This window comes from Bos indicus x Bos taurus, chromosome 24 (genome assembly GCF_003369695.1).
Source record: "Bos indicus x Bos taurus breed Angus x Brahman F1 hybrid chromosome 24, Bos_hybrid_MaternalHap_v2.0, whole genome shotgun sequence".
Classification (NCBI taxonomy): domain Eukaryota; kingdom Metazoa; phylum Chordata; class Mammalia; order Artiodactyla; family Bovidae; genus Bos; species Bos indicus x Bos taurus.
In genome coordinates, this window is record NC_040099.1 from 37,322,893 (window position 1) to 37,350,460 (window position 27,568).

The 27,568-nt window shown below is 47.2% G+C and overlaps 1 protein-coding gene across 5 annotated transcripts in view; it reads right to left on the reverse strand.

Annotated features, from left to right (window-relative positions):
- LPIN2 (lipin 2) overlaps nt 1-27,568 on the reverse strand; it is a 76,186-nt gene that overhangs the window by 21,109 nt on the left and 27,509 nt on the right. For 4 of the 5 annotated variants that reach the window (XM_027526070.1, XM_027526071.1, XM_027526069.1 and 1 more), the window contains exons 2-4: nt 13,461-13,661; nt 3,926-4,021; nt 1,907-2,202 (exon numbers count right to left, since the gene is read on the reverse strand). In XM_027526070.1, coding sequence (XP_027381871.1) covers nt 1,907-2,202; nt 3,926-4,021; nt 13,461-13,652 — 584 coding nt within the window. In that variant the 5' untranslated portion in view covers nt 13,653-13,661. The remainder of the gene's footprint in view (nt 1-1,906; nt 2,203-3,925; nt 4,022-13,460; nt 13,662-27,568) is intronic. The other variant, XM_027526068.1, reaches the window with a different exon arrangement.

A 27,568-nucleotide genomic window follows, 5' to 3' on the forward strand; every position in this document is an offset into this window, starting at 1 on the left:
GTCTCAGAAAGACTGAGCTCTGGCAAACCACCTCATTTAAGAGGAAAGATACATATATCATGTAAAAGGCTGATATCCAGATAAAAATACTGTATTTGTTAAAAGAGGAGGTTGCAATGGTAAAAGCAGAAAGGGAAATCATTTGCTATGAAAAGTCCTTATCTGCCAAATTTGAAAGGGTAGTACAGCCTGGCCTATTACTATTTACGTATTTGAAAGAGGTTTGAAAAGAGCAACATAAATGCCATGGAAAATTTTTTCTTTAAACGTATCTTTGGAATATGTTTCACCACAGTATAAAAGACGGGGCTTCCCTGGTGGCTCTGACAGTAAAGAATCTGCCTGCAATGTTGGAGACCTGGGTTCAACCCCTGAGTCAGGAAGATCCCCTAGAGAAGGGAATGGCTACCCACTCCAGTATCCTGGCCTGGAGAGCTCCATGGCCAGAGGAACCTGGTGGGCTACAGTCAATGGGTCGCAAAGAGTAGGACACGACTGAGTGACTAACACACACACACACACGGGGCTGCAAAGAGGACACGACTAAACGATACACATACACTGCTGCCACACACACAGTGAACCAAGAAACCCAGCAAAGCAAACCGGATTTAATAAAAGACTGAGAGAGAGAGAGAGACCAGGCACCATTAAGAATTTACAAGCCCTGGAAGGCAGGACATGTCTTCTCTGGGCAGATCTGGACAAAAATAGAACTCATTAGTTCAGATCCATCAGAGTGATGGAAAAAGCTGCTGATGCTGAGGTTCCCTTTAGTCCTGTGATTCACGAAAACCTGCCGAGCACGTTCAAAATGCACACGTACCCAAGGACAGGCAGCCAGGAGGCTGACCGTGAGGGGCTAACTAAGCCTGTGGCACAGGGATGTAAGGGAGGGTACAGATGAGAGCGTGAGGAAGAGCAGCGCTGACTCTATGCTGAAACGCAGCACAAACGACTGCATCAACCCTGAACAGCAGAGGATCTGCGGCCGGCCAGATGATCTCACGCTGGTTAGGGCTGGGGGCGAGGCCCAGCTCAAGTTTGCGGACAGTGCGTCTGGAGCACTTCAGGCTTCACAGACGACCCCTAACATCACGGCTCCAAGTTCAGCTTTACTGTGTAAAACAAGTACTTTTCTCATTCAAAAGCCAACAGAGGTTCCATGATGTTCACAACTATTGATTCAATGAACTGCACACTTAGATCCATGAATATTACTGTATGTAAATACACCCCAGTTTCTAAAGCACAGGGACAAAAACCAACAGAAAGTCAAAGTCAGTGGCCTGAATCATCTACATGGATAAATCAGAGGGACTAAATGAGCTTTTATCTATTCAGCTGGCAGCACGTATGTAAGAGATAAGGGGTTGCTAATGACCAGGGCCAAAGTTCACTGCTGACACCAGCTGACCCTTGCCCTCAGCTTAGGGTCAGTCAGTCCATCTCAGTGTGACTAATGATCAAGTTTGCTTTTGGAAACAGGACATGCCCCATAAAAGACCCCTCTCGACAGGGCAGAAGGGGGCTGGTCAGTGTCTGTTTCATGCAGCAGAATGAAGGGGAGAGGAGGAAGGCATGGAGACCCTCGTCCCTGCAGACTGACACAGGTGTCCTCTGAGGCCAGAGACGGTCAGGAAGGCAGCAGCGGCCTCCAGCCCCTGCAAGCCTGTCTGCCCTGGTGGATGGAAAGCAGAGACATCTTTCTGATGGTGTGATTACAGTCCTACACTGTGGTCTCTGCTGGGTGCTGTAAGCATCTCCATTGCACATCTGCCCTGGAGACGGAGCCCAGCATCACCCACATGAAAACCCTCCTCCTCCCCAGAGCCACCTGTGCCCAAGTGCATGGCTTTCAGGGCAGACACACCCGGACATCTTTCCTTCCGTCCCTTTTGCCTACCTTGCCGACTGGGCCCCCTTGTCATCATCGGAGCTCAGATCCACACCCGTGGCGTCCTCGGCAGGGGGCGACACGGCCTGCTCCTCCTTCTTACTGTCCTGTTTGCATTTCTTCCTCCTTCGTTTTTTCTTTTTCACAGAACTGGGGGTGAAGACTGTCTCTGCTTCCAGGATGTGGGCAACGTCCGAACTCTGAGAAGGTCTTTCATTTCCACCTGGTTTCACCAACGGGCTGTCTGTAAAGAACTGATCTTCAGTAGGGATTGGTGAGGTGGCCAGGTAAGCAGGGAGCTTCTCCTTAAAGAGAACATGAGAAAGAAAGTTTGACAAACCCTATGGTGAATCAAAACAGCAGTGATTCTGGCTGGGCCTAAACCTCACGGTGGTACAAAGAACACCTACCTAGCCCCCGAAGGTGAGGCAGTCACACTGACCACCACCTGCATAGGTCTCCACCCCCTGCACAGCTGAGCCTTAGCACGTGTGGGTCCACGCAGCTGAACATAGTGGAGGAGGGACATGCCGGGGCAGCACAGGGCACGTGGAAGCTCAGCCAGAACAGATTCACTGTTGGGGGAGGGGGGCGGGCGGGTGAGCTGAACGTGCATCAGCACAAGGAAGGTTCGAGAAACACACGTCCATACCATGGACTATCATGCAGTGATGGAAAGGACGATGCTCGGCCTAGAACTTCTGACTCAGCGGGGGTGTTGATAACAACAGCAGGAGAAACAAAAGGTCAGTAAGTGGAGGCCAGAGGGATCCTGGTAATGTTTATCCCTCTTTAAACCAGGAGCCGCTGGAAAGCGGGGCTTCTCTTCACGGTCTGTGTGGACAGCAGTGATTCTAGTGTTGTTGGATGAACTGCAATTTGTAATTTTTAAAGAAAAGCACATTATGCTAAAGAAAATCTGACCAACTGGGTCATACGCGGAATAGAAAAAAAAGGCTGGAAAGCTGACACTCTGCTGAGCAGTTCTAAGTGGAATCATGAGAAGTGACATGTGAAGCAGGCAGCAGACTCTCAGCACCCAGTCCTCTCACTGCCAGATTTACAGGGAGCCTCGTCAGCGCGACAGGTTACATCAGAGATGTTCATTCTCGTGATAACTCACTGCTTCTTTCTGCCTTTCGCCTGTGTCTCTGATAGGGAAATTTTTTCTCCAGGGCAAGTAAATGCAAATAAGACAACATGAAAACAAGTAATTAAGATACGAGGAGGAACACCGGTCTGGTAGGTTCCCCTTCATAATCACTGGTCCCTGCTGCCTTCCACACAGTACTGACGCTGCCAGCCCCGAGTGAACAATGATGAATAATCTCATTCCACTGTTGTTTTCTTTTGGGAATTTATGGCATCAAGCTAGCAGTTCATCTTCACAAACCAAAAAAAGTAGCTCTCTGTCCTTAATAATTTGAAGCTATCGTTTTTGCTCTGAGATTTTATTCTCCACAATGAAAGACTTAATGATGCCCCCTAAGAAGTTGTAAGAAGATCCACCTTAAATCAATCAGGAGCAGCTTAGACACATTCACATCAGTGGATACACAGGGAAGGGGGTCAGCTGTGCTCTCGCTGAAAGAGGCCAAACACGCAACAATCACACATAAAGGGCAGAGGCCAATTAGTCACATCTCCCCAGATCATAATAAACTAATGCACCTCACTATCAAGGATCGGGATGTAATGTCCCCAACAGAAACCTCAAACGCGTTAGCAAGTTCAAAGGTCACGTGTCCACATGCAGACGCAGCCTGCTGTGCGTCTGTGATGACTCGGGTGGAGTTGAGTGTGCTCAGGCCAAGGTGTGAACTGTGCAGGCACCACCTGAGAAAGTCACAGGGCGCTCAGGGGGCCGTGCCAGGGCCTTCGCACGTGGGCAGCCTGGACCTCAGGGCTGGGGGTGGGGGGAGTTCCTCCGGCTCCAGCTCCCTTCCCACAGCCCAAAGTGAAAGCTCATCTAGCCAGCAGTGACCATCCACGAGTGCGCGGCGAGCATGGCCCGCCCCCAGGACTTACATACTCCTCTTCCGTTTCCTCTACAAAGAAGGCTTCCCCGTTGTCACCCAACTTCATGTGGAGATCCACAGCGTCGCCATTGATCTCTATGTCAATCTAGGAGCAGACACAGTGAGGCTGAGCAGTGAATGTCCATCCTCCCAGCTCAACAAAGCCCAGACTCCAAGCTCTCAGGCCGAGCTTAGTCCTGAGGCTCCCAGAGAGACCCTCCACTCCCTGCCCCACCCCACCCCCTCCCCATGTCCCACCCCTACGACACCACAGACGGAGAGAAAAGGCTTGATCACCTATTTTCATAACAAATTTTAAAAGTTTATTTTCCCAAATGTCATAAAACGGGGAAAGTGTCACTGTCAGCACACACTTGAGCCGCTCTGGACGTCACCACATTTTTCTGGAAGGAAAGCTATCACCAATCTAGACAGCATATCAAAAAGCAGAGACATTACTTTGCCGATAAAGGTCCATCTAGTATCTTCAGTTTTTCCGGGAGTCATGTATGGATGTGAGAGCTGGACTATAAAGAAAGCTGAGCACCAAAGAATTGATGCGTTTGAACTGTGGTGTTGGAGAAGACTCTTTGAGAGTCCCTTGGACTGCAAGGAGATCAGGAAATCAGTCCTGAATATTCACTGGAAGGACTGATGCTGACGCTGAAACTCCAGTACTCTGGCCACCTGATGTGAAGAAGTGACTCACTGGAAAAGACCCCGATGCTGGGAAAGATTGAAGGCGGAAGGAGAAGGGGACGACAGAGGATGAGATGGTTGGATGGCATCACCAACTCAATGGACATGAGTTTGCGTAAGCTCCAGGAACTGGTGATAGACAGGGAAGCCTGGCGTGCTACAGTCTATGGATTGCAAAGAGCCAAATACGACGGAGCAACTGACCTGCACTGGAGTCACAGCACCGCCAGGCCTCCTGTGAGAGACTCGGGTCAGCACGAGCCTCAGCTCCCAGACTGTGCTGATCACGTGACTACAGGAAGCACACACTTCACCACCAGCCCCTCTGTCTACAGTCACCCAGTCATCTTGCGGTAACCACAGGGAGTGGCTTGAGGCTCGCCTCGGATACTGAAATCCACACACGCCCAGGTCCCTTACAGAGGAAAGGGCGTCATCCTTGCACAGAACCCACCCACATCTTCCCACGTACTCTAAAGTCATCTCTAGACTACTTCTAAGACGTAGCACAACATAAATGCTATGCAAACACTTTTCAGTGCATAGCAAATGAAGTTGTGCTTTGGGGAACTTTGTGGAAAAATTTTTTCCAAGTATCTTTGATCTATGATTGGTTGAAACCTTGGATGCAGAACCTGCGGATACAGAGGGGCGACTGGACAGAAGCAGCAGAGGCCCGTCATGACCACGGGCTCGTCACGTCGCTTCTTCAGAGCCTGTCAGTGACCAGTCCCAGCACATCTGTCCCTCAGTTCAGCCACAGGCGGCGAAGCGTATGGTTGGGCTGCCTCCTGGTCTCCCAGTGACAAACCCAGCTGACACCTTATGAAATGGACAACGGAAAGAGGACACTGGCCAGGACCAAAGTGCAGTTAAAGAAACAAACAGTACCAGTGCTGGGAGAGAAACCAAAATGGACATCAGCAGTTACAGAAGAAGCAGCCAAGCATGCAAACAAGAGACCCAGGACGTGTGGCAGAGGAACCTGGAGGCGAGCTTATCCCAGAACGGAGGGAAGGGGCTGAGACAAAAGGATGCAGAGGGAGAGGAAGGGACACGGGCAAAACCCTCAGGCCGAAGCAACTCCCCGAAATGCCTCGGGGCATGGCAATTCCAAAGGATCAAAAGCTGGAAGCTGAGGCAGATTCAGAAAGGAGCAGAGCAAACTGCTAGACAATGAGAAGACACTTGTTCCACAGTGCAAGTGTTACGTCAAGAAGGCAAGAGCTGTTCACACCACTCCTGATGAGTGTTTTGTGAAGAAATAAGACACTTAATTCTCATTATTTCTCATGTTTGGAATTGCAGTACACTAAGTACTATTTTACCATTTTTCATTTTCCTGTACATTTATAACACAGAGTTTTGGCAAGTTTTGACCAAAGCTTATAGAGGTCATGGACAAACCCTAACTTCCCTTACTGACTAAATGTGCAGGGTTTCAGCTTGCCCATTTTCATTATCTGTATTACTGTGCAAAGTGAGGCGTGTTTATATAAGTGAAATACTGCTATATCATTTAAAAATAATGCAGTTGTTTATCTGTAGGTTCTGAATACTTTTAAATATTTTACAATAATAAATACTAACTTTCAAAACTCTTACCAATAACTTGTGAACTCTGGCTTTAGACTGTTCAGAGACATAGAGACAAACACACAAAGGCATAATATAGACGTAACTGGAACAATCTATGAGCTCAGTGTCCTTAGCTCTGCACGGCCCTTGTGGTGGGAACAACTGCACGGTCCACTGGCTGTTTCCACTGAGGACCAGTGATCCCTTCCGACCACAGCTGAGCCTGGTTCACTTCCAGCTCCATCTTCCTGGGAGTAACCAAATGATGGGATAAGCAACATTGTATTAAACAATATTAGTTGACATATGTTGTCAATGCTTGTTATAACATAACCATGTTTAAGGGAAGAAGAAGAAGAAAATGAATCTAAGGAACTTTGGAGAACAGTATGCGGACTATAGAATTCTAGGTTTAAAGGCAGAAAAAAACCTCTGAACAGATACTGCAGTTAGTGATTTCTTTTTAATCACAGAGATGTGGGTTCACAATCCTGAAACTCCTTTATATGTATTCTAGGACTGAACAAACATGTTGTTTACTGTGGATAATGAAAGCCATGGTGCTCACTGTCGGAGAAAGATGCTGCAATGAGGAGATGAGCCCTGAGGTGCCAGGTTGGAAGGGCGGCGATGCTGCAAACCCCCAGTTCTTACAGGCAGGTACAGATACAGGTACTTATACATGTGAATCTTTCAGCTCTGCCGGCTGGGGAGCTATAGGCAATTGCACCTCAGACCAGTGAGCGTACCCAGGGACCAGATCTTTGTTTCCAGACACTGTTCTCCAATCAAAGAAACCAAAGCTCCCTTCAGTTCAGTTCTGTCGCTCAGTCGTGTCCGACTCTTTGCGACCCGATGGACTGCAGCATGCCAGGCCTCCCTGTCCATCACCAACTCCCAGAGTTTACTCAAACTTATGTCCATCGAGTCGGTGATGCCATCCAGCCATCTCATCCTCTGTCATCCCTCCTCCTGCCTTCGATCTTTCCCAGCATCAGAGTCTTTTCTAATAAGTCGGTTCTTCACATCAGGTGGCCAAAATATTGGAGTTTCAGCTTCACCATCAGTCCTTCCAATGAATATTCAGGACTGACTTCCTTTAGAATTGACTGGTTGGATCTCCTTGAAGTCCAAGGGACTCTCAAGAGTCTTCTCCAACACCACAGTTCCAAAGCTCCCTTGGAGAAACAATAATTCCAGGGTTGAGGCAGAGAGAGTAGATTCTCCTGGACTATCTTCCAGTGCCAGAAAGTAACAAAGAAGTGCTCAAAAAATGATAGGAGCATTTCAAAAGCACTCAGCTCGAAGGAGCTAACCACAACTGAAACCGGGACCATCTTAGCAACTACAGAAATAAAGATGGCAATGATTACCACCCACAGGGCAAAACTAATATCCATGAGTCCACACCAATCTAATAATTGAACAGCTAAGTAAATAAGAGAAAAGCTCTTTGACAAACTACAATTTCAATGAATAAGTGGAGCACAAAGAATGGAAACAGAAAGTCACCATTTGGGAAACACCACAGCAATCACACACAGTAAAGTCCACTGTGACTCCTAAAATTCCTGGTGAGAGCATAATGAGAGACAGGCTATGTGCACAGTCCCAAGGTTTCTTCCCACAAATAATCTCACAGCCACCACTCAACAGCGAGCAGAGTTACCACCACCAAGGAGGGTGCACCTCATGCGGTGTCATTCTCACCCAAGCGAGAAAGCATCAGAGAACTCAAACTGAGAGACCTTCTACACTGTAACTGTTCCGCACTCTAAGAAGTCAAGGTCACACGGAAAGACAAGACTGTTGGGCGAGAGCAAGGAGGGATCCTGCAACAGAGAAAAGACACGAGCAGAAAGACTGGTGAAGTGGTAATAAGGTCTGTGTCGTTCGCTGTTCACTTGCTAGTGGTGTGCGACTCTGCGATCCCGCAAACTGCAGCACGCCAGGCTTCCCTGTCCTTCACCGCATCCTGGAGTTTGCTCAGATTCATGTCCACCGAGCTGGTTACGTTATCTAACCACCTTATCCTCTGTTGCCCCCTTCTCCTTTTGCCTTAGATCTTTCTCAGCATGAGCGTCTTTTCCAATAGTCTTTAGCTGACACTTTATACTGATGTTGACTTCCTGGTTCTGATCATCGTACTATAGTCACATGGAACGTGAACACGAAGGGAAGAGGCTGGTGAAGGTATATGGAAACTTTAAAAACTGCACTTGCAACTTGTCTGTACATCTAAAACAAACTAAAAAATATGTCAAAACAATGAAACAAAGCCTGAGGAACTGTCACAGAGTGGAGGAGACTCAGAGCACAGGATGGTGAGAGGTTCCGTGTCACGGTGATGGCCTCCTGGCTGGCTCAGACAGTACAGAGTCCACCTGCAATGCGGGAGACCTAGGTTCGATCCCTGAGTTGGTAAGATCCCCTGGAGATGGGAACAGCTTTCACTCCAGTATTCTTGCCTAGAGAATCCCATGGACAGAGGAGCCTGGTGGGCTACAGTCCATGGGGTCACAAAGAGTTGGACACAACTGAATGACTTTTATGGGTGCACATGTGTGTTTAAACTTATCAAGTACGGCCTTTGAATATGTGCAGTTGGTGTGTTAATTATAAAACTGTAAGAAAAGGGTAACACTAGAAAAGGAAATCAGAAAAATAGGCAACTAAGAAATGAATCCAAAATAAGTGAAAAATCTTACGTAAAAAATTCCCTATTCCAGAAACGTTAATGATTATTTTACACAAAGCTCACATTTCTTTTACTTGTTTAAACAAAGAGGAGCATGAAGCAGTTTCCATAGGACAAGCATTAACCCTCACTCGCCTCCCAGCTGGCCCTTCTCAGTGCTATTACTCAGAATGTTTACTGAAAAAGCGGCGTATGACGAGAACTCTAACTCCTCTAAAACAAAATGCTGCAACAAGCTCCCGAGCCAATAAAAAAACATACTTTCAGACAAATGTTTAAAGTTTTCTTTCATAATAAACTAGTTGAAGTCACATACGCATCTAGAGTCATGTAAGGCTTCTGAAGCAGCTGAAATAATGGCAGCTTCTTCCAGAGTCGTAGGAAGACTGTCTCTAATCAAAAAAGTTACGTGAGAACTGAAGAAAGAAAAAAATTTGCTCCATAATGCCAAATTTCAAGTTTCTCAGAATGACTTAATTTATTCAACTAGACTCAGACCTATAATTTAAATAACCCATGTTTGTTGACTGACTGCTACATAAAATTTGAAAGTTAAACTAAATAGGACAAATGAAATATTTAAAGTTATTCTATCTTAGATTAAAAAAAAATAATAACAGATTCAAACTAATACCATCCTTTAAAACACTCATTTTTGGAGGTTACCCATTTATCTGACATACCTGGGGAAATGGAAGAATGCTTCTCCAGGATGCAGATTCAAAGTTTGTTTTAAAACCATTCTTAAACAGTTAACCCTTTGGTTTACATTTATAGTCCTTATTTTTAGGGATCAAATGTGACTCTTTTTGAGGGGGTGGGGTGCCACGCAGCATGCAGGCTCTTAGGTCCTCCACCACGGATTGAACCCCGACCCCGGAGTGAAAGCCCTGAGTCCCAACCACTGGATCACCAGGAATTCCCAAATGTGACATTTCTTGATTTGACTCTAAATGGAGCTTGGTTCTTTCAAAAAATTAAATCTAACATCAAGATTGTGCCAATACTGAGAATACTTCAAGGAATATGCCATGAGTCCTTTAGGTCTCAAAGGAAAAATACTAAAACTATTTTGAGAGAGGGCACCAAGTTGGAATAAATGCTTCCCAAGGTGACTATTTTATTAAAGAGGACCCTCATTTTTGTTTTTTCATGTTTTTAATTTTCTAAAAATTTATTTACTAACATTGTGTTGGTTTATGCCATACATCAACATGAATCAGCCATAAGCACACATATGTCCTCTCCCTCTTGAACCTCCCTCCCACCCTATCCCATCGTGTAGGCTGTCACAGAGCACCAGTCTGAGCTTCCTGCATCCACAAACTCCCACTGGCTTCTATTGACCTATGGTAGTGCACATGCTTCCATGCTCCTCTCTCCATTCGTCCCACCCTCCCCTTCCGCTTCAAAGCTTGTTTTAAAACCATTCTTAAACAGTTAACCCTTTGGTTTACATTTATAGTGTCCACTAGGAGAACCCTCACTTTGAAGTGCCAATATTACTTTCAGTGAAGTGAAAGTCACTTAGTTGTGTCCGACTCTTTTCGACCTCAAGAATTCTCCAGGCCAGAATACTGGAGTATTCTGGGTAGCTGCTGCCTTCTCCAGGGGATCTTCCCAACCCAGGGATCGAACCCAGATCTCTGGCACTGCAGGCAGATTCTTTACCAGCTGAGCCACCAAGGAAGCCCAAGGAAGAAGTTTACTTCTAGTAAACTGGTTTCAAAAACACTCGTTTCCATATGGTCATATTTCCTACATTGTGCCTTTTGCTCAATACATATGACAGATGTTGAAACAGAACTAATTCTAGGAGGTGCTGGCAGCAGCAGGCGCATGTTTCGGCCACTCTTTGGGTGGGTGTATCTCTGTTCCCTTTGGAGATCCAGCCTCCTCTATTTCAGAGCATCTATTTCCAGTGGTTATAGAGAGCAGAGGTGGGGCTTCTGCCCCAGCCAGGCCAATCAATACATTTCACCCCCAGCTATGGTGACTGGTCCCCGAGACGTATGTGACCAAGTCTGACAGGGAGACTAACTCTGGTACTTTTGTAGAAAGGAGAGGCTGTCTTCCCACTGCGGCTGCTGAGTCAACGGAAGTCAGCCTGTGTGTGTGTGGCATTAGACAGACAGACACGAAGGGAGCAGAGCTGAAAGGCGACGATTCTGGTGACACCTTCAGCAGCTCTAAGCAAAGCCCTGAGTATTTCGAATCCTCCTGGACTTCAGTTACACAGGCCAATTTAATTCCTTTTTTGCCTAAGCTAGTGTGACGTGGACTTTTATCATCCATGATGGAAACGGTCCTAATACACGGGGTTATTTACCTTTGATAAGCAATTAAATCATCAGTTTTGTGTTAAATCAACAAAATTAATATTTCAAAGTATCAAGTACATCTTTATCTTCTGAAAGTAAACTCCTGAATTATGAAAACTACAGGGAGTACTGTGTTCTATCAAGCAAAGAACATGGCAGCGGCAGTGGGAAAATCATTACACTGCCTCTTCCCTTAAAACCAGAGGTTTTCAGGTGGTTAGGATCTCAAGTTGGAGAAGGAAATGGCAACCCACTCCAGTGTTCTTGCCGGGAGAATCCCAGGAACGGGGGAGCCTGGTAGGCTGCCATCTATGGGGTTGCACAGAGTCGGACATGACTGAAGCAACTTAGCAGCAGCAGCAGCAGGATCTCAAGTTCACTTCATAGGTGTCCCCATACTTGAAAATTGGGTTTTTAATTTAAAATCAACTTCCCTGGTGGTTCAGTGGCTAAGACTCCCCACTCCCAATGCAGGGACCACGGGTTGGATCCCTGGTCAAGGATCACATGTCATAACTAAGACCCAGCACAGCCAAATAAATAAATAATCTAAAATAATAAAATAAAATCAATAGACAGCTTTCCCCAATCCAAAATGACCTAAAATAACACAATTTCTCCAAACTGCCAGTGTCTCAAGGCAGACATGGTTTTGGTTTTACTGTCACAGGAATGCTATGCTTTGGTCAAACAGCCAAATTTCCTCCCAAATACATACTTTGGGTCTCTGGGCTACCAAGGGAAGGAATGGGAAAGAACCTTTCTCCTTTCCTGGGCCTCATGGACAGACTTCTATTACAAGCTTGACGAGCTGTTTATACAGCACAATGACGTGTGCAGCTGCATGCGGAACTGGATGACTATCTCAGAGGCACACAGCATGCAGGAAGAGAGCCACTGTCTGCCCAGCTGCGCTTACAGATGCACACAGGGGTACACACATCAGCCTGCAGGTTCCAGTGCGGAGGCCAGACAACTTATCCGATCGTCTGACCAAAAACCCAGATCACAGAGGGGAAGTGGAGGGCGGGAAGCCCTATGCGTCATTTTACAAACAGATCCTTGCACAACCACCGGGAAATTCTAGCGCAGGAACGGCTGCTAATTCTCCCAAAGCAGATACAGTCTGAAAGCACACAAGGTTAGCATCACCAGAAAGTAAGAACAAGTTCCAGGGACGCTCCACTGTGGCTAAACACGCTTGCAATGGAAAGTTTCCTAGTCCCTCAGGACATCGCCGTTTCTTGTGGTTTCTAAACCGGGACTCTGAACAGAGGCCGGGCCACACAAGCCCCACCACCCTGGTTCTCCAGGCTCTTTCAAAATAATGTAAGTTCAATTAAGACAGAGGGAAGCTTCTATTTTAAAGAGTAAGATCAGCTGATTAGCCAAAATCTGAAAAAAAAAAAAAAAAAGATGTCTGCAACTTAGGACAGTGGTCCTCTGACATGTACTTCTGTGGATCTTTCACTGGGGTTGAAAATCCTGACAGAATCTCGTTATGCTGTTTAGGGAGACAACATGGGACAGGAGTAGAAAGAAAATCACTGCTATGTACCTGCGAAGCTTACTCTTAGCTCCACTTTTTCTAACATGATCGACATCAATCAGATACACTAACAGACTTTCCAAGTGCTCCCTAACCTGAAGGGAAAAGGATGTTTAAAAAAAAAAAAAAGAAAGAAAACCAACACCTTCTTTTTGAAAGAAATCATCCCTAAAATAATAAAAGCCTGTGGATTTTCACTTCAGTCAGATTTGTGAAAAAATCCTGGTATTTACAACAAGATTTTACAGCTTTGCAAAAACAAATGTAGAACTTCGCGTTAATTTCATTTAAACAAATATACTCCTCAGCATACCAACCTACTCTATCCAGTTGGTCTGTAGGCATAACACTAAATATTTTGAAGTTCTGTATAAGATAAAGGCACTTTTCTAAATACACCTAACTTCCCCATTTAAAAACTCTAGTTTGGGTTTGGATTTTCTAAGTTGCCACACACGGGACTATTAAAATGATTTTCACTTCTTTTCCCCCCAAGACTTCCTGTGGGAGGGCTTTGAGGATTTAGAAGCAAACTCAAAAACAGTATGAAGGGTGGACTTCAACACCACCCTTCAGGGGTGTCTTCAACAGCAGGCAGGTTCTCAAAACAGAAGCAGGGAGGTCCCGGGAGCTCAGGGGAAGGGCTGACCCTGCTGCGCCCCACCGCCCAGGGGACAGAGCACACGCGACCGGCACTCACCACCTTCTCCTTGGACCTCAGGACCCCCAGCTTCCCGAAGCGCACGTGGAAGGGCGAGCACTGGTAGGAGCCGTCCTGCTGCCGCACAACCACCACGTCGATGCAGCCGGACAGCGTGGCCTGGTTGATGCCCTTGTAGAGCTCCTTCACCGTGACGATCACCTGCCCCGCCAGCTGCCCCACATAATTCATGGTTTGAGACTAAAAGAGACAGAACAGATTGGATGAGATGTTAACACTGAGTTTGTGGATCTAATGACAACGGCAGAGAAAAAGCTGCAGTGACGACGTGGCCCACGTGGCCCCCAGACTATTATCCACCCCGTGACGCTCGCCCCTCCGTGTCACGCTGACGTGGTAGCTACACACGTCCACGCACGGGCAGCCCCAGCCCGTCCACCGTGGAACTGAGAGGCGGCCCAGCTGGGCGTGCAGAAGTCCCCTTCCCTCTTTCAGCATCTCGGATCAAGCCTGCTACCACGAGGTGCTTCCCCTCAAAGTACAGAACCTGCAGGAACCACCAAGGAACCCCGACACCATTCAGCCCTCCTGCCCGAGACAGCTGGGTTCTGCGTAAAATGCATCCACTAAGGAAGAAGCCATGCAGAACAGTGAGTGAAGATCACCCCCGAGAGGAAGCTCCTGCCGAGAAGTGCGTGAGAGATGGGTTTTCTACAGAATTAAGACTATGGTTCAGACACGCTAGGTTAAACAACCGGTGAGCAAGGCTGGGCTGAACCGATTTATAACAAACCCTTCAGAGCTTCAGCACAGCTCACTAGAACACACGTTCACGTGCCACAAAGTTCAAAGCACAGAAAAAAGGTTTAATCCTGTTCGTTAACGACAATTCACTATTTAAGTCAGGACCACCAGACTGCAGAGTGTCCTCCAGGAAGGGTCAAAAAGGCGAGGGTTCCTGCCTGGGGCGCAGGGCCCCCATCCATTTCATCTGACCACAGGATGGGGGCCTGTGCCCCCGGCTCTTCCGTTAGCCCCTCTTTAGTCCTAAGGTTGTCAAATTTCATTTCCGGTGACCCACACAATCACAGTTCATCCATTAGACACTGGCTCTCCTGGCAGAGTGTCGAAGCACAACCAAGGAAAACACCTTCCTGAGGAGAGGAACACAACTCTGACAAAGAGACCCTCCCTGCCTCAACTTCCTTTGAAGCAGAGACACGATGGGCTCTTCTGCAGAGGATTCACTATCAGCATGGCTGCCTCTCTAAACCCGGATCAAAAGCTTTGATTGTGAGATCAAAGTTACAGGCTCAGAAAAGCTCCCAGAGAGCACATTCTAGCTGTAGGAAAATCCAAATCTGAATTGGAAGGACACACGCCCTGCCCGCACAAGCCCAGGGCCCCCAGCGCCCGTGTCGCAGAGATGCCCACTGCTCTTCACAGGAAAGCCGGTGCCTGGACCCCGCTCAGACACTCCTTCCTGCTCTCGTGAACGGCTATCAAGGTCTAGTTCCACGTCACGGAGCCGAGCCACAATAGTGTCACCTGGAAAACGCCCTGAGTATTTTAAAGCTAGTGCCAACAAGGCCCCAAAATGCACCTACAGAAAGAGCTGGCTATGGGGATGTAACCAGCTGGGGAACTTACCACTGACAACAGAATGCAGTGGCACGCGTCCTTTACGAGGTGAGCTCTGCAACAGGGACAAGTTGCTATGATTTCAGCTCTAGGATAACTGAACTCGACAGTAAGGCCAAATGAAGCACGTATCAAGTGCTGGACAATGATTTCTTGAATGAATAAGGGAATGGACAAACCAACCATCACTAAAAGAGAATAAAAAAGTAAGAAACGTGTGGAGTGGATATAGTGTTTTATCAGAATATATCAACGTCACATATTTTTTAAACACTCATCTTTTTAGGTTGTGATAACTGTGGATTCACACACATGCAGTTCTAAGAAATAATATGAAGAGATACCGTGTATTCTTTACCAGCTTCCCCCAGTGGTAACATCTGGCAAAGTTCCAGTGCAGTTATCCTAATTGGGCGTCAATAGTGACTCAATTAAGACTGAGAACATTCCATTATCACAAAAGTTTGTCCTGTGGGCCTTTTATGGTCACACACACCTGCTTTCCCTCTGTCGGCTCTCCCTCCCGAATCCCTGGCAACCACTGATCTGCTCTTCACTGCTGCGATTTTTGCCATTTTTAAGGAGGGTACAGGATCACACAGTACCTAACATTTGGGGACTGCCTTTTCCCGCTCATATTTCTACGGAGACTCATCCAGATTGGTGCATGCACCAACAGCTTGTTCCTCTCTACTGATGCTGAGTATTTCATGGAGTAGATATGTGCAGTTTACTCATTCACTGGTTGAGGAACAGCTGAGCTATTTCAGATTTTTGGTTATCACAAAGAAAACTGCTTTAAACATTCCTCTATGGGTTTCTGTGTGAAAATCAGTTCTCAGCTGACTGGGGAAAATGCCCAGGAAACGTGAGCGCGGGTTTGAATGGGACTCGTCGACTTAGTTTTTACAGACGCAGACACCAGAGCTGGTGTCCACTCCCACCAGCCGTGTCTGAGAGACGCAGCGTCTCTGAGTCCCTGCCGGCACTTGACATTGTCGCTACTTTTCATCACAGCCCTGATGACAGGTGTGTAGGGACACTGGTTTCACTTTGCATTTCCCTAATGGCTAATGATGCAGAAAATTAAATTGTGTGATATAAAAGAGCACTACAACTGATTTAGAGAATAAGTGAATAAATATATTTTTGTTCCTTATTTTTGGGGTCATGGTGCACAATCTTTATATGTTAAGAGTGTCTCCAAAAACAGAAGTGAAATAAAGTTTAGTCTTAAGCAGTTCATCTTTTCACTCTCTTTTAGTATTTTTCAGCAACCTAGAACAGTGCATCAGAATTATCATATTCTGTAGGTGATACATGTTCACCAACACCCTCTTGGCCTGTCATGGCACATATGTTAAACCAACAGCACCCACATCTTCGTATTATGCCTGACAGTAGCAATTTTAAAATGAGTTGTGTTACAAATCTAAAAAGAATTTCATAACAAATCATACAGCCCTCTTCCTAAAGAAACTGAAAAATGATAACCTGAGCATCTACATTCAGACGTAAACGACCACATTATAAACTAAATGTGTAACAAGCTTACATCAACTAGAGGACAGAGCCCATAATTAAACGCAACTATGTCTATTCAGGATGGTTTTAATTACCATGGATAAAGGATGGGCTGCTATACAAGAAAGTCTATTGTGTAAACGCCAGTCGCTAAATGCAGAAAAATGCAGGCTGTCAACTGGTTGGTTTCCTCTCAGCAGATATAAAACAACCCCATCCATATAATGAAGCTTGGAGAACAGAGTAAAGGGAGGCCTGGTGCCACCGCCGGGGGGCTGAGCCCCCCGCCCCCCCCCACTCAGGCTGCGGAAAACACTGGCAAGCCAGCAAGAAGCCCTCATCGGGAACAGAGTTGGCCAGCACCTTGATCTTGGACTTTCCAGCCTTCAAAACCCGGAGAAATAAATCTCTGTTGTTTAAACTACCCAGTCTGAGGCCTTTTGTTACAGCAGCCTTAGCTGCCAACGACTCAAGTATCTTCTGCAGCATCACACGCTAGATGGCTTTCCAATCCTTCATGCTTCCAGGGGACAGAGACTCACAGCCCTTTCCCCAGGAGGCACTCCAGACAGATGGCCCTGGCTGCTGTGTCCACAGAAGCCACACCGCACATGCCCCACCCTCCTCTAATGGACCCCTCCACACACTAGGGAGTTCACTGCACAACCGCAACCAGGTCTCATCTCTTCTGAGCTAAGCATTCTTAGTCCTTAAAATAAGCGAAATGACTGGGTTTCCTTTCATTTTTATAACAAACTAAAGAATTTACTTTCCTTAAATGGAAGATCCAAAACTAGACACTAGGGCAGGCACAGACAGGCCTGACTGATGTTCAGTCCACGCAGTGTGCAGTGCAATTGGGGCCAGGCAGCAGCACATTGCCCACGGGCTGGCTTACATGTCAGGGGCTCCCGAGACAGGGAAGGAGACGCTGACAGATCACTAACCACAGACGGTAACCAACTGAGACACTTAACAGAGGCCAAATGGCCCTTCACACATAAAACTCAACAGACCAAATCGCATGATGTTATCTCATTATCAGATTCTCCTTATCAAACATTTTAATGTAAACATACACTAGCATCTGGAATAATAGCTGGGAGGTTTCCAGATTCAATCATTTATCAAAAGTTTAAAGATTTGCTTAGCAGCTTTTCCTGAGCATCAGAGAAACTAAAGTCAACCATCATGATATGCAGTAGAGACTTATAAACAGGAATGGATCAGTAGGTGGTTCAAATACAAATCCCCTCTGATAAAAACTGGCCCCAAACTATTTAAAAGTGACATGTTCAATCAAAAATCACATTTATTAAGAAGAGTAACCTCAGAGATACAGGTAACTGTTAAAATATTACGATTTCTAAATTGTTATCAATACAAAAATGGATACACTGTAAACCACTCATATATAATTAAAATCTGTACTGGAAGTTTTAAGTGAAGTGAAAGTCACTCAGTTGTGTCCGACTCTTTGTGACCCCATGAACTCTACAGTCCATGGAATTCTCCAGGCCAGAATACTGGAGTGGGTAGCCGTTCCCTTCTCCAGGAGATCTTCCCCACCCAGAGATCGAACCTGGGTCTCTCACATTGCCGGTGAATTCTTTACCATCTGAGCCACCAGGGAAGCCCAATAATGCTTGCCTTCATAACGCTGGGTACTGTATTAGTTAGCTGGTACTACTAGTTGAAGCCGAAGCTTCAATACTTCGGCCACCTGATGCAAAGAGCCGACTCACCGGAAAAGACCCTGATGCTGCGAAGATGGAGGGCAGAAGAAGGGTGTGACAGAGGATGAGATGGCTGGATGACATCACCTGACTGGATGGGACATAAATCTGAGCAAGCTCTGGGAGATAGTCAAGGACAAGGAAGCCTGAGTGCTGCAGTCCAAGGGGTTGCAAAGAGCTGGAGACAACGTATCAACTGAACAACAACTAGTTACTACCTCTAACAAACACAACTGCAGTTGTTACATGTCTATCACATGTCAGGGGCTGTGTTAACCTGGATGGTATCTCATGTAATCTTCATAACCACCCGGGACTTTGGTATGGCACGAGGCAAGGAGGCCCAGCAATGTCCAAGACTGTTGCACTTCGTCACGAAGCTGATAACCAAACTCAATCTGATTCTGGGGCCTATGTCTTCAACAGCATCTCTAAGTGACAGAACCGTCATCTGTCGATAAACGCCTTGACAAAACCCCCAGATTTCTTGCGTTCCACAACGGGAGTATTATTTTCATGTAATGCTACTCAACCCCACAAATAAGAAGTGATTACAGAGTCCAGAGGCATACTGGCCCTCCTGTCCGCCCGCAGGGTTGACCATCCGCCGGCTGCTGGACTCCCCTCAGGTTAGGAAGTGTACATCCTGGGAGATCGCGAGGGACAGAGAACAGCTTTTATCAGAGGACTTACCCTCAACATTGCAACCTCTGCTCACAGACATGAGGAACGTGCTAAGAGGGGACAGAACCTTCTAGAAACTTCAGGAAACACCAACATACTGTGACCTTGCCTGGTCCAGCTTCTACCTATGCTCCAGGCAACCAAGCTTGCATTCTGCACTTCACATCCCTCAAGAACATTCTCAAACACACTTCACCCAACCTCCAAGGGGATCTGGGTCTCCCAGGGCAGACTCCTAAATGAAGGCTGAGCCAGACAGCACTGCCTGCCTCCCCCACCCTGCGGCTCCCCCAAGATCTGAGGGCCGCTCTGCAGTCCTGACAACTGTCCAAGGATCCCTGAGTCCTCCAAGGGGTCCATACGTGGACGTGGAGGGGACCCCAGCCGGCAGGAACATCACTTCCCCAAAGGTGGGAGATGAAAGGTGTCTGCTGCAGCATCTTCCAGGCCTGGGAGGGCAGGGGCCCAAGCACCCAGGGGACATGCTGTCCTTCAGGAGCTAAACTCAATCAGGACACCGCCCGGGGCCAGCAGATGCTTGGGACAGGGTCCCACTCAGATTCAAGGCAGCACCTCACTTGACATCTCTCTGTTTTGCTTCCTCCCCATCAGAGCAGACCGCCAGTGGCTTTTTCTTACTTTGCAGTAGCTGCCTTTAATTCTTACTTTATAAACTCAGAGCAGGAAACAGCAGCATGAGGAAAGGCCTTGCCCTCAATGAGGAGAGCCCCTGAGATCCAGAGCCCCACAGAGCAGACAATCTGTGAGCCCTTCTGGCCTCCTGGAACCCCAAATCCATGAGGAAAGGACACCTAAGCATCCCCCACTACGCACGGCCCCCAGCATCCCGTCCAGAGCACAGGGCCAGGGCCCCGAAGGGCAGGGGGCTCCTCCACACCCCCCACCAGGACCACGAGGCCCCATGTGCAAGTCCACAGACCAAAACCCAGGGTCCCTGGCAGAGTGCCTGCACACACTGAGCGGTCCAGAGGACTCCGTTATGACGGAAAAGGGGGGCCACGAGAGCCTCGTGCGGGGAGGTCCCTCACAGGCTAAGAACCATCAACGCAGGATGAGTGACTCCTTCAAGGGCAACACGACAGAGGACTTGTAATTTGCCGGCGAAACGGCCACCATCCCGGGCTGTGTCTGGGAAGACTTTCATACAGCTGGACAAAACCAAGACCGGCTTCATGCCAGGCACCAGAGTGAGACCTTGTGGCAGAAGTCCTGTGCTCTTCCCCCAGAATCCTGGGTCCAGCAAGAGACAGCAGCATAAACACCGTCTTCATTTATAGAAGACCTTGTGATCACGCTGTCCTGGTGACTGAGGAAGATTAGATAAGGAAGAAAGAAAACCTGCAGGGGAGAGTAAGGAAAGGCTTCAAGAGGCAGAACGTACTTGTTTTTGGGGTGAAAATGTCATTGGGGTTTACCAGGCCAAGCAAGGGGGGTTCCCGGGGACAGTGACTGGGAGGGTGTGGGGAGCCTGAGGCGAAGGGGAGGTGATGCAAGGCCTCAGAGCCGCCTTTGGGCATGGGCCGGCCAGGATCAATGCGTGGGTGGGGAGGATGACGTAGAGGCAGAGACCCCTCGGAAGCTCCCATGGCCCATTTGAGGAGAGGAGACACAGAGGAGGCAGAGGCAGCGGGACCAGCGACGGACCCCAGGCAGACGTGCAGGCAGGGCAGCTGTCGGGGAGGAGCACGCCACCAACTCCAGGCAGGGCTAGAAACACATCTGGCACCTCGCTGGGATTCAGCCAATACTGTTTAAGTGAGTGAACAAACCAACTTAGAGGGAAGCAGAAAGGACGGACTTGGTGGGGATCTTCCTAGCAAGGTTGAACTTTAAGAATTTTACTTATTACATTGGCTCAAAATTTTGCGTATGTGAAAATCACACTGAGCAGTTTTTGAAAATGCAAAATTTTCCTGAATTTTAAGCAAAATTTCATAACTGATTATGAAAATGAGCCAGGTAAGGCAAGCAGAGCTCCATGCAGGGCAGTCTCTCTGATAAAAAAAGCCACGCCTACTCTTGCTGCTTCCCAAATCAGCTTGATTGAAAGGACTCCATGGACACTGAGCCCCTCAGGTGCTAGAAGACAGGGTTCTGGACTCTTCCTGAGCCTGGTGTCTGGATGTGGAAGGGTCCTTCTGGAGGGACCCAGATTTAGGAAGGGTGTGGTATTCTTTGGGCCCCAGTATTCTTTGGGGGTTCTAGTCAATTTCCTGTAGGTTATGAGCCTATCAGCTGTTTTTCTAAAAAGGAGCAACCCCATCATTTTCACTATCTGAAGGCAGCCAGGTCCCAGCTTCATGTCTCCAAGGACCACACTGCAGCTTGGGGCTTCCCAAGGACCAGTCCAAGGAGTGATCCTTGGACTGTCTGCAACAGACTCAAGTTATGGAGGACAGAATGCAAGACTCCTAAGTCCCAGTGCAGACATAAAACCGGAAGTGGGCCCCTAAGGACCTGTGACTTCTAGGGACTTCCAGTACCCATGGCAGGCACTTTCTCCTCCCAACCCGATGAGGTGTGCTCAGGAAACCAGGCTGCTCTGGGCTACAGTCTGTACTGTCCTCCAGGCACACCTATCACCTCGAGGTTGGATCCAGACTCCACAAACTCTGAACTGCATACACTTCAGTGAACAAACAGCTGACCTGATCATCTTATAGGACTTGGAAGTCTAGGACTAGCAGCTGTGGCTCTATCAAAAGTCATGTATAAAAAACCAGGCCTGGGCAGATTGCTTTCCTAGGGGTTCATTCCCTAATCACAATTCACCACACACTACTCAAATCAGCCTTCAGGATATGTCAGAAGATAGAATTTTCCAATCAGTATTCTCTTTTGGAATTGAACAGATACACAATGCAGTGGTGAGCTCAGAAGGTAATACAACAGGGCTCGGGCATCACAACACTCTCATCTCTCATCCTGTAATGAGGGACCCAGGCCTTGGTTGGCATCAGCTGGCTGACGCGCTGGGGAGACACTTGACTCAAACTGGGCTTAACAGATAGCCAAGCCACCAGCAATGGCAGGGTGAGCCCCCTGAGCACTGACCCCGGGGGCCACCAGATTATGACACAGGGGTCCACAGCCTTGGCTCCTGCCTGCCCTTCCATCATCTCTCTGAATGACCAATGGTCACAGTCTTCTTTGTTTCCTTGACTTGTTCAGAGTCCATTTCCAATGTCCGTCCACAAAAGACTTACATACGGACAGGCTGGCACCGACGCTGACTTGATAAAGCCACCCTGAGCCCTCTATCATCTCCCTCTGCCCCCAGAAAACACCCTGGGAAGAAAATTAGCAAGAAAACATCCCCAGTGTAACCCAGTGAAAGTTTCTACTGAACAACTCAGACTTTTTTTTTTAAATGATAGGACAGGAAACTGCTTAAGCTTAGCCACCAAGGCTGCTTAGTTGATAAATCGGGGTTTTGAACCTGTCACAACACACTTTCTTTAAGGAAGTTTGGAAGCACAGGTTTCTGCTCGCTGCGCTCACTTCTCTATGAGTTCACCACACTCACTATCTACCAAGTAGATGAAGATTATCTTGGGCTGAGTAAGGTTCAGATAGGGGAAGACACTCTGCCACCATAGCAATACATGCTCTTTCCTGAGGGGAGGCCTTCGTTATATCAACTGTTTGCTCCAGCTTTTTAAAGGGACAACTAAAGGAAAGATCTAAGTGTCATCTATTTCATATTCAAAACCCATCAATTCCCCACCCTCGACCCTCATCAGCAGCCCAACAACTTTCTAGGCAACCTTTCAAAATCCAACACCAATTTTCTTCTCAATCCATCAACTACTCTGGCTGTTGATCTAGTATTTTATTTGAGGAGCAAGCATGTTTTAGGCTTCTTGGATGAGAAGGAGATGGGGACAAATAAAGCCTGTCTACAAGAGAATGTGAACACCTAGAGCACAGGGGAAAGAAGAAACAAACGAGCTGGATGAGAATGGTCAGGAAGGAGGCAGGAGGCGGCGTGAGGCCAGGTGGGTCCAGGGCACCTGCCTCTCCCCTCATGGCCGGCAAGCCCTGCCCACGAGCTCACTGTCCAGCCCACCTTCAGACCCTCAGCTCTGACCAAGAGAAGTGTTGCCACTTTACCACTGCCCCAGATCGTGGCACGGTGGCTCACGGCAGGAGGTCCTTAATAAGTATTTTTGGGTCAAGGAATGGATGGAGCGATGGACGGATGATGGTGGGGTCTGGTGACCAGAACAGCAGAGAGGGAGGAGGAGCACACACCACGTGCTGCAACTAACAAGAGAAACCAGAGAGGCAGGGAAGACACTGGGTATTTGTAACTGTGTATTTAACACATGCATATATTCTTTAAAAATGCCAACAGTGGAGGCCAACCCATCGTTCCATGAGCCATGCTCAGATTTAGAAATCAACACTTTTCTCCCGATGCTGCTGAAGCTCTCAGAGAAAAAGCCCGCAGGAATCTAGTCTGTGTGGGTGACAGTTAAGAATGACACCCGCCTCCGACGGGGTGAATCTAAAAATAACCCCATGAGAACAAAGCACATCCGTGCAGGTCTGCAGGTCCCGGCGCAGAGCACCCAGCCCACAGCCTGGGGGGAAGTCAAGCGCTGGGCAAGACGGTCACAGAAAGCAGGTGACAAAGGACACACTTAGCTCGTCGTTTTCTAGCAGACAGACCATTTACAGGAAAGCGCCCAACACCACAAGGTGCAGCCGTCACGGTACACGGCTGGTCACAGCAGTTTCACTTTCCTGCGGCTCAGCAATGTACCCAGGGCATTCATTTCCTTCAAGAAAACTGCCAACAGAGCAAGGGGAGCTAAGACCCCCTGGAGAAGGAGGTGGCAACCTACTCCAGTGTTCTTGCCTCGAGAATCCCATGGACAGAGGAGCCTGGCGGGCTAGGCCATGGGGTCGCAGAGTCAAACACCACTGAGCGACTGAGCACACACAAGGGGAACTACAGGCTCAATCTGACACCTATCCTTAGACGTCATGTAACAAAATTAGTGGCAAGCAGCACAGGAGGACAAGGAGGCCCCGAGGACTTTCCTCAACCTTCACACCTCCCCTCTGACCAAACATGCTTCAAACCAGCAGCTCTAGAAACTGAACGCTTCTCATTCCTGCATCTCTCTTTTCCCGCTTTTCCCTTTACTCCTCAAACCGCAAAGCAACGAAGCTTTCTGGCAACTAGTTCTCACTCTTCCTGTCACAGGTAAAATATGGCCAGCTCTCATCTACCTGTACCTGAGGTGAGAGATCAGAATGTCACCAGAGTTGAGAGAGAAGCGTGGAAGTACAATCATTAAGATATGTGCTGAGTTTAAGATTCTGTTTATAATTAATCATAAAAGATATTAGTCAACCCTTGTGTAATGGTTATACCTATCAATACATGAAAAATAGCTAAATGTTTATGCCAACTCTGCTATGAAATATAGCTGTACTTTGAACTATTCAAAATAGATTTAAAAAGTGAGGTGTACTTTGCAAGGAGTAAAATTAACCCTTTCAGAGTATACAATTTTAACCATGCAACCATGAAAAAGTCACTACAATCAAGAAAATCAAGACACGGAACTACACTGCTGCCTCAAATGCCCCCAGGCCCTTTTGCAGCCCATCCTTTTACCCCACCCCAAGCCAACCACTGACCTGTTCTTTGTCCCTATAATCTTGGCTTTTCCAGAATGTTTCAGGGATGGAGCCATTGAGTACATGCCCTTCAGACTACAGCTTCTTCCACTTAGCATCATGTATTGAGACTGACTAATATTCTTGCAGGTATCAGCAGTTCATTCTTTGCTGTTGTTGAGTAGTATCCCACTGTAAGAATGTCTTAAAGTTTGTTTATCCATCCACCAACTGAGAAACTTTGGGTTGTTTCCAGTTTGGGGAGACTACGAACAAATGAAGCTACTAGAACTATGAACAGGCTTTGGTGTGGACAAAGTTTCGCTTCCCTTGGGTAAATACTTAGAAGTGGTATTGTTTTAAAGATACCTTTGGTGCACCCAGGGGAGTCTGCTAATAAAATCCCTCCATAAATCATTTTACAAAGTGGTAATAATTTAACCGTTTCATGAGTTAGGATTTTCATTCATATGTGTGAGTTACTTAAATTCACTTACACTGGTGAAAATTCAAATTCTTCATTTGTTCGTGCCCTAACATTCTGAACTACACACATCCTTGAGAAACTACACATAACATAAGCTACAATTCAGTGTTCTTCCTCATGTTGGCCGTGGGGAAGTGATCGGGTGAAGGGGAGGCGCACTGACATTTACCCTTCCAAACGCCACTTCACACACCTCCTCTCGCTGAACTCCCATGGGTAGGTCAGGTAGTGTTACATGCGTTCTACTAGCAAGACATGGGGCTCAGAAAAAATAGCCAACATACCTGAAGTCAAACCATGACACAGCGACAGCACAGACAACAGGTCAGGCATGTCTGCCTCAGGTGCCCAGGCTCCTGTATCCTGGGGCCACAAGCTCCTAAGCGCAACGCCAAGTGTACCTAATGTTCAGAGCTATGCACGAGAAGGAACTTCACAAGTGCTTTCAGAAGGTCACAGTTCTGCCCATGCTATTGAAAAATGTTAAAGCTTTTTATTAGGAGGCTTTAAAGATTTGATTACATTATGATTGTAAATCTATGTTTAAGTAACATATTCTCACCCTAAAATTTCCTGGCTAAGGAAAAAAACTTTGTGGCTAACCTGTTTTGGTGGTCATCATTGATAACTATAAGCAACTGAAAATGAAGCAGGAAAACTGTCTGGCTCGCTTTCACATACGAAAGACACACAACCTCAGCAAGTTTCTTTATAAACCATATGTGGCATTCTCAGTGATGACCATCACTTTAGTCCAGATGTTGGCAGGACACAATTTCCTTTCAAACACCTGACTATCTGAAGTTCTTTCCATTTACTCACTGACCTAGAAGTCAGGAAGTAGCATCAGGAATCTTTTGCACATGCAATTACAGCTGTGAGATGGGAACAAATGAACATTTTCTTGGAATTTGAAGGTCTAGAGAACAGCACGTTAAACTTAATTTGTCTCCCTCTCATGGCTTCACAGAAGCCTAGTTAATATCACAGATAAAGCAAGTTCACATTTTCAACCTGTCCCAAAGCATCACTATCTGAGTCGAAAGGCACTCTGCTTGCATCACACGGTACCTGGTTAAGTTCAGGGGGAAACAAGGCAGATGAACAACCCCAGCGAGATTTGAAGGTCACTCACTGCAGCCACTTCACTGATTTCACAGCTACTAATCTGGCAAGCATGTGGAGGCCTGAAGTCCACAACCCAAACATCGTCAACAACCCCGCCCTGAAGGGTTTATCCTCATGAAGTCTGACAGAGTCAATACCTGCTTTAGAAAGCAAGCTGCACTTTAGAAAAAGGATGCAGACTGCCTTACGGAAAAGAAAACCAAGGATTAGGACAAATCTGGCTTTAGTGAAATTTAGGGCAACTGCCATGTGTTTGCATGGTCTGTGTGTTTATTAACACACATTTCCCGCAGGTGTGCTCAGGTTCTCCGATAAAGTTCTGTTAAGAACATGAGCTGTGAAACCAGACCTATTTCTACTCCACTTCAAGAACCTGGCATGTCCACTCCTAGGAGGTTGAGATCCCTTAGTTACAAGGGCTAAGAGTGGCATAAAAACTCTTTTCAGAGTAAGAAGAAGGGACGACTAAGCCAGGATGGGAAATGACGATTTACCCAGATGAAGACCGTCTATCACTGGCAAGTACGCGAAGCCACAAGAGCCTTCGGGTCCGTATGCACCCACAGATTCGTATCCTGGAGTCTGAGTCATCATCACACCTGGGAGGCTTCTAAAAATACAGCTTCCTAGAAAGAAGGCTAACACCAACCCTTGGACAGGCTTCAGAAGTCTCCATGGAGAGGCACAAATATAGACATGCTTATGCCTGGGCCAGAACATGTGTTTAACATCCTCGCTCTCTCTGCGATCCAGAACCCAGGACACGAGAAGCAACAAGCAAACGAGAGCCCAGATCCTGGTTGCTAAATACCACCCTTCAGTACAAGGACCAGGGTCAGGGCAGCTCGTGGTGCCAGAAAGTAGGAATCGTGGGCTCAAAATCACAGCTGTAGGGGTGTGTTAAGGGAATACAGGAGCCAAAGCGAAAAAGCACCCAGAACAACCTGAGCAACAAAATCTGAAGGGTTATATAACCTGCAGAGTATTCTCGCGGCCACACTGATAAAAATTCAAAAGTAGGAAGGAGGGACAGATTTCTCTTAAAGAGAAATTCCAATGAAAAAATAGAAAATGAGGGGAATAAAAGACCACCACGAGCACACCACAGACCCCGTGGAGACAATGGACATTAAACAAGGTGTCTGCATGCTCTCAAACTATCTTCCTCATGATTCACACTCATCACCAAAGGAAACAGTGACTTGACAGCAGAGAAGCCCAGCAGATGCCGCCTTCATGAAGTAGGGACCTCAATGAAGTGGGGAAACTCGACAGGAACAAAACCACCAACA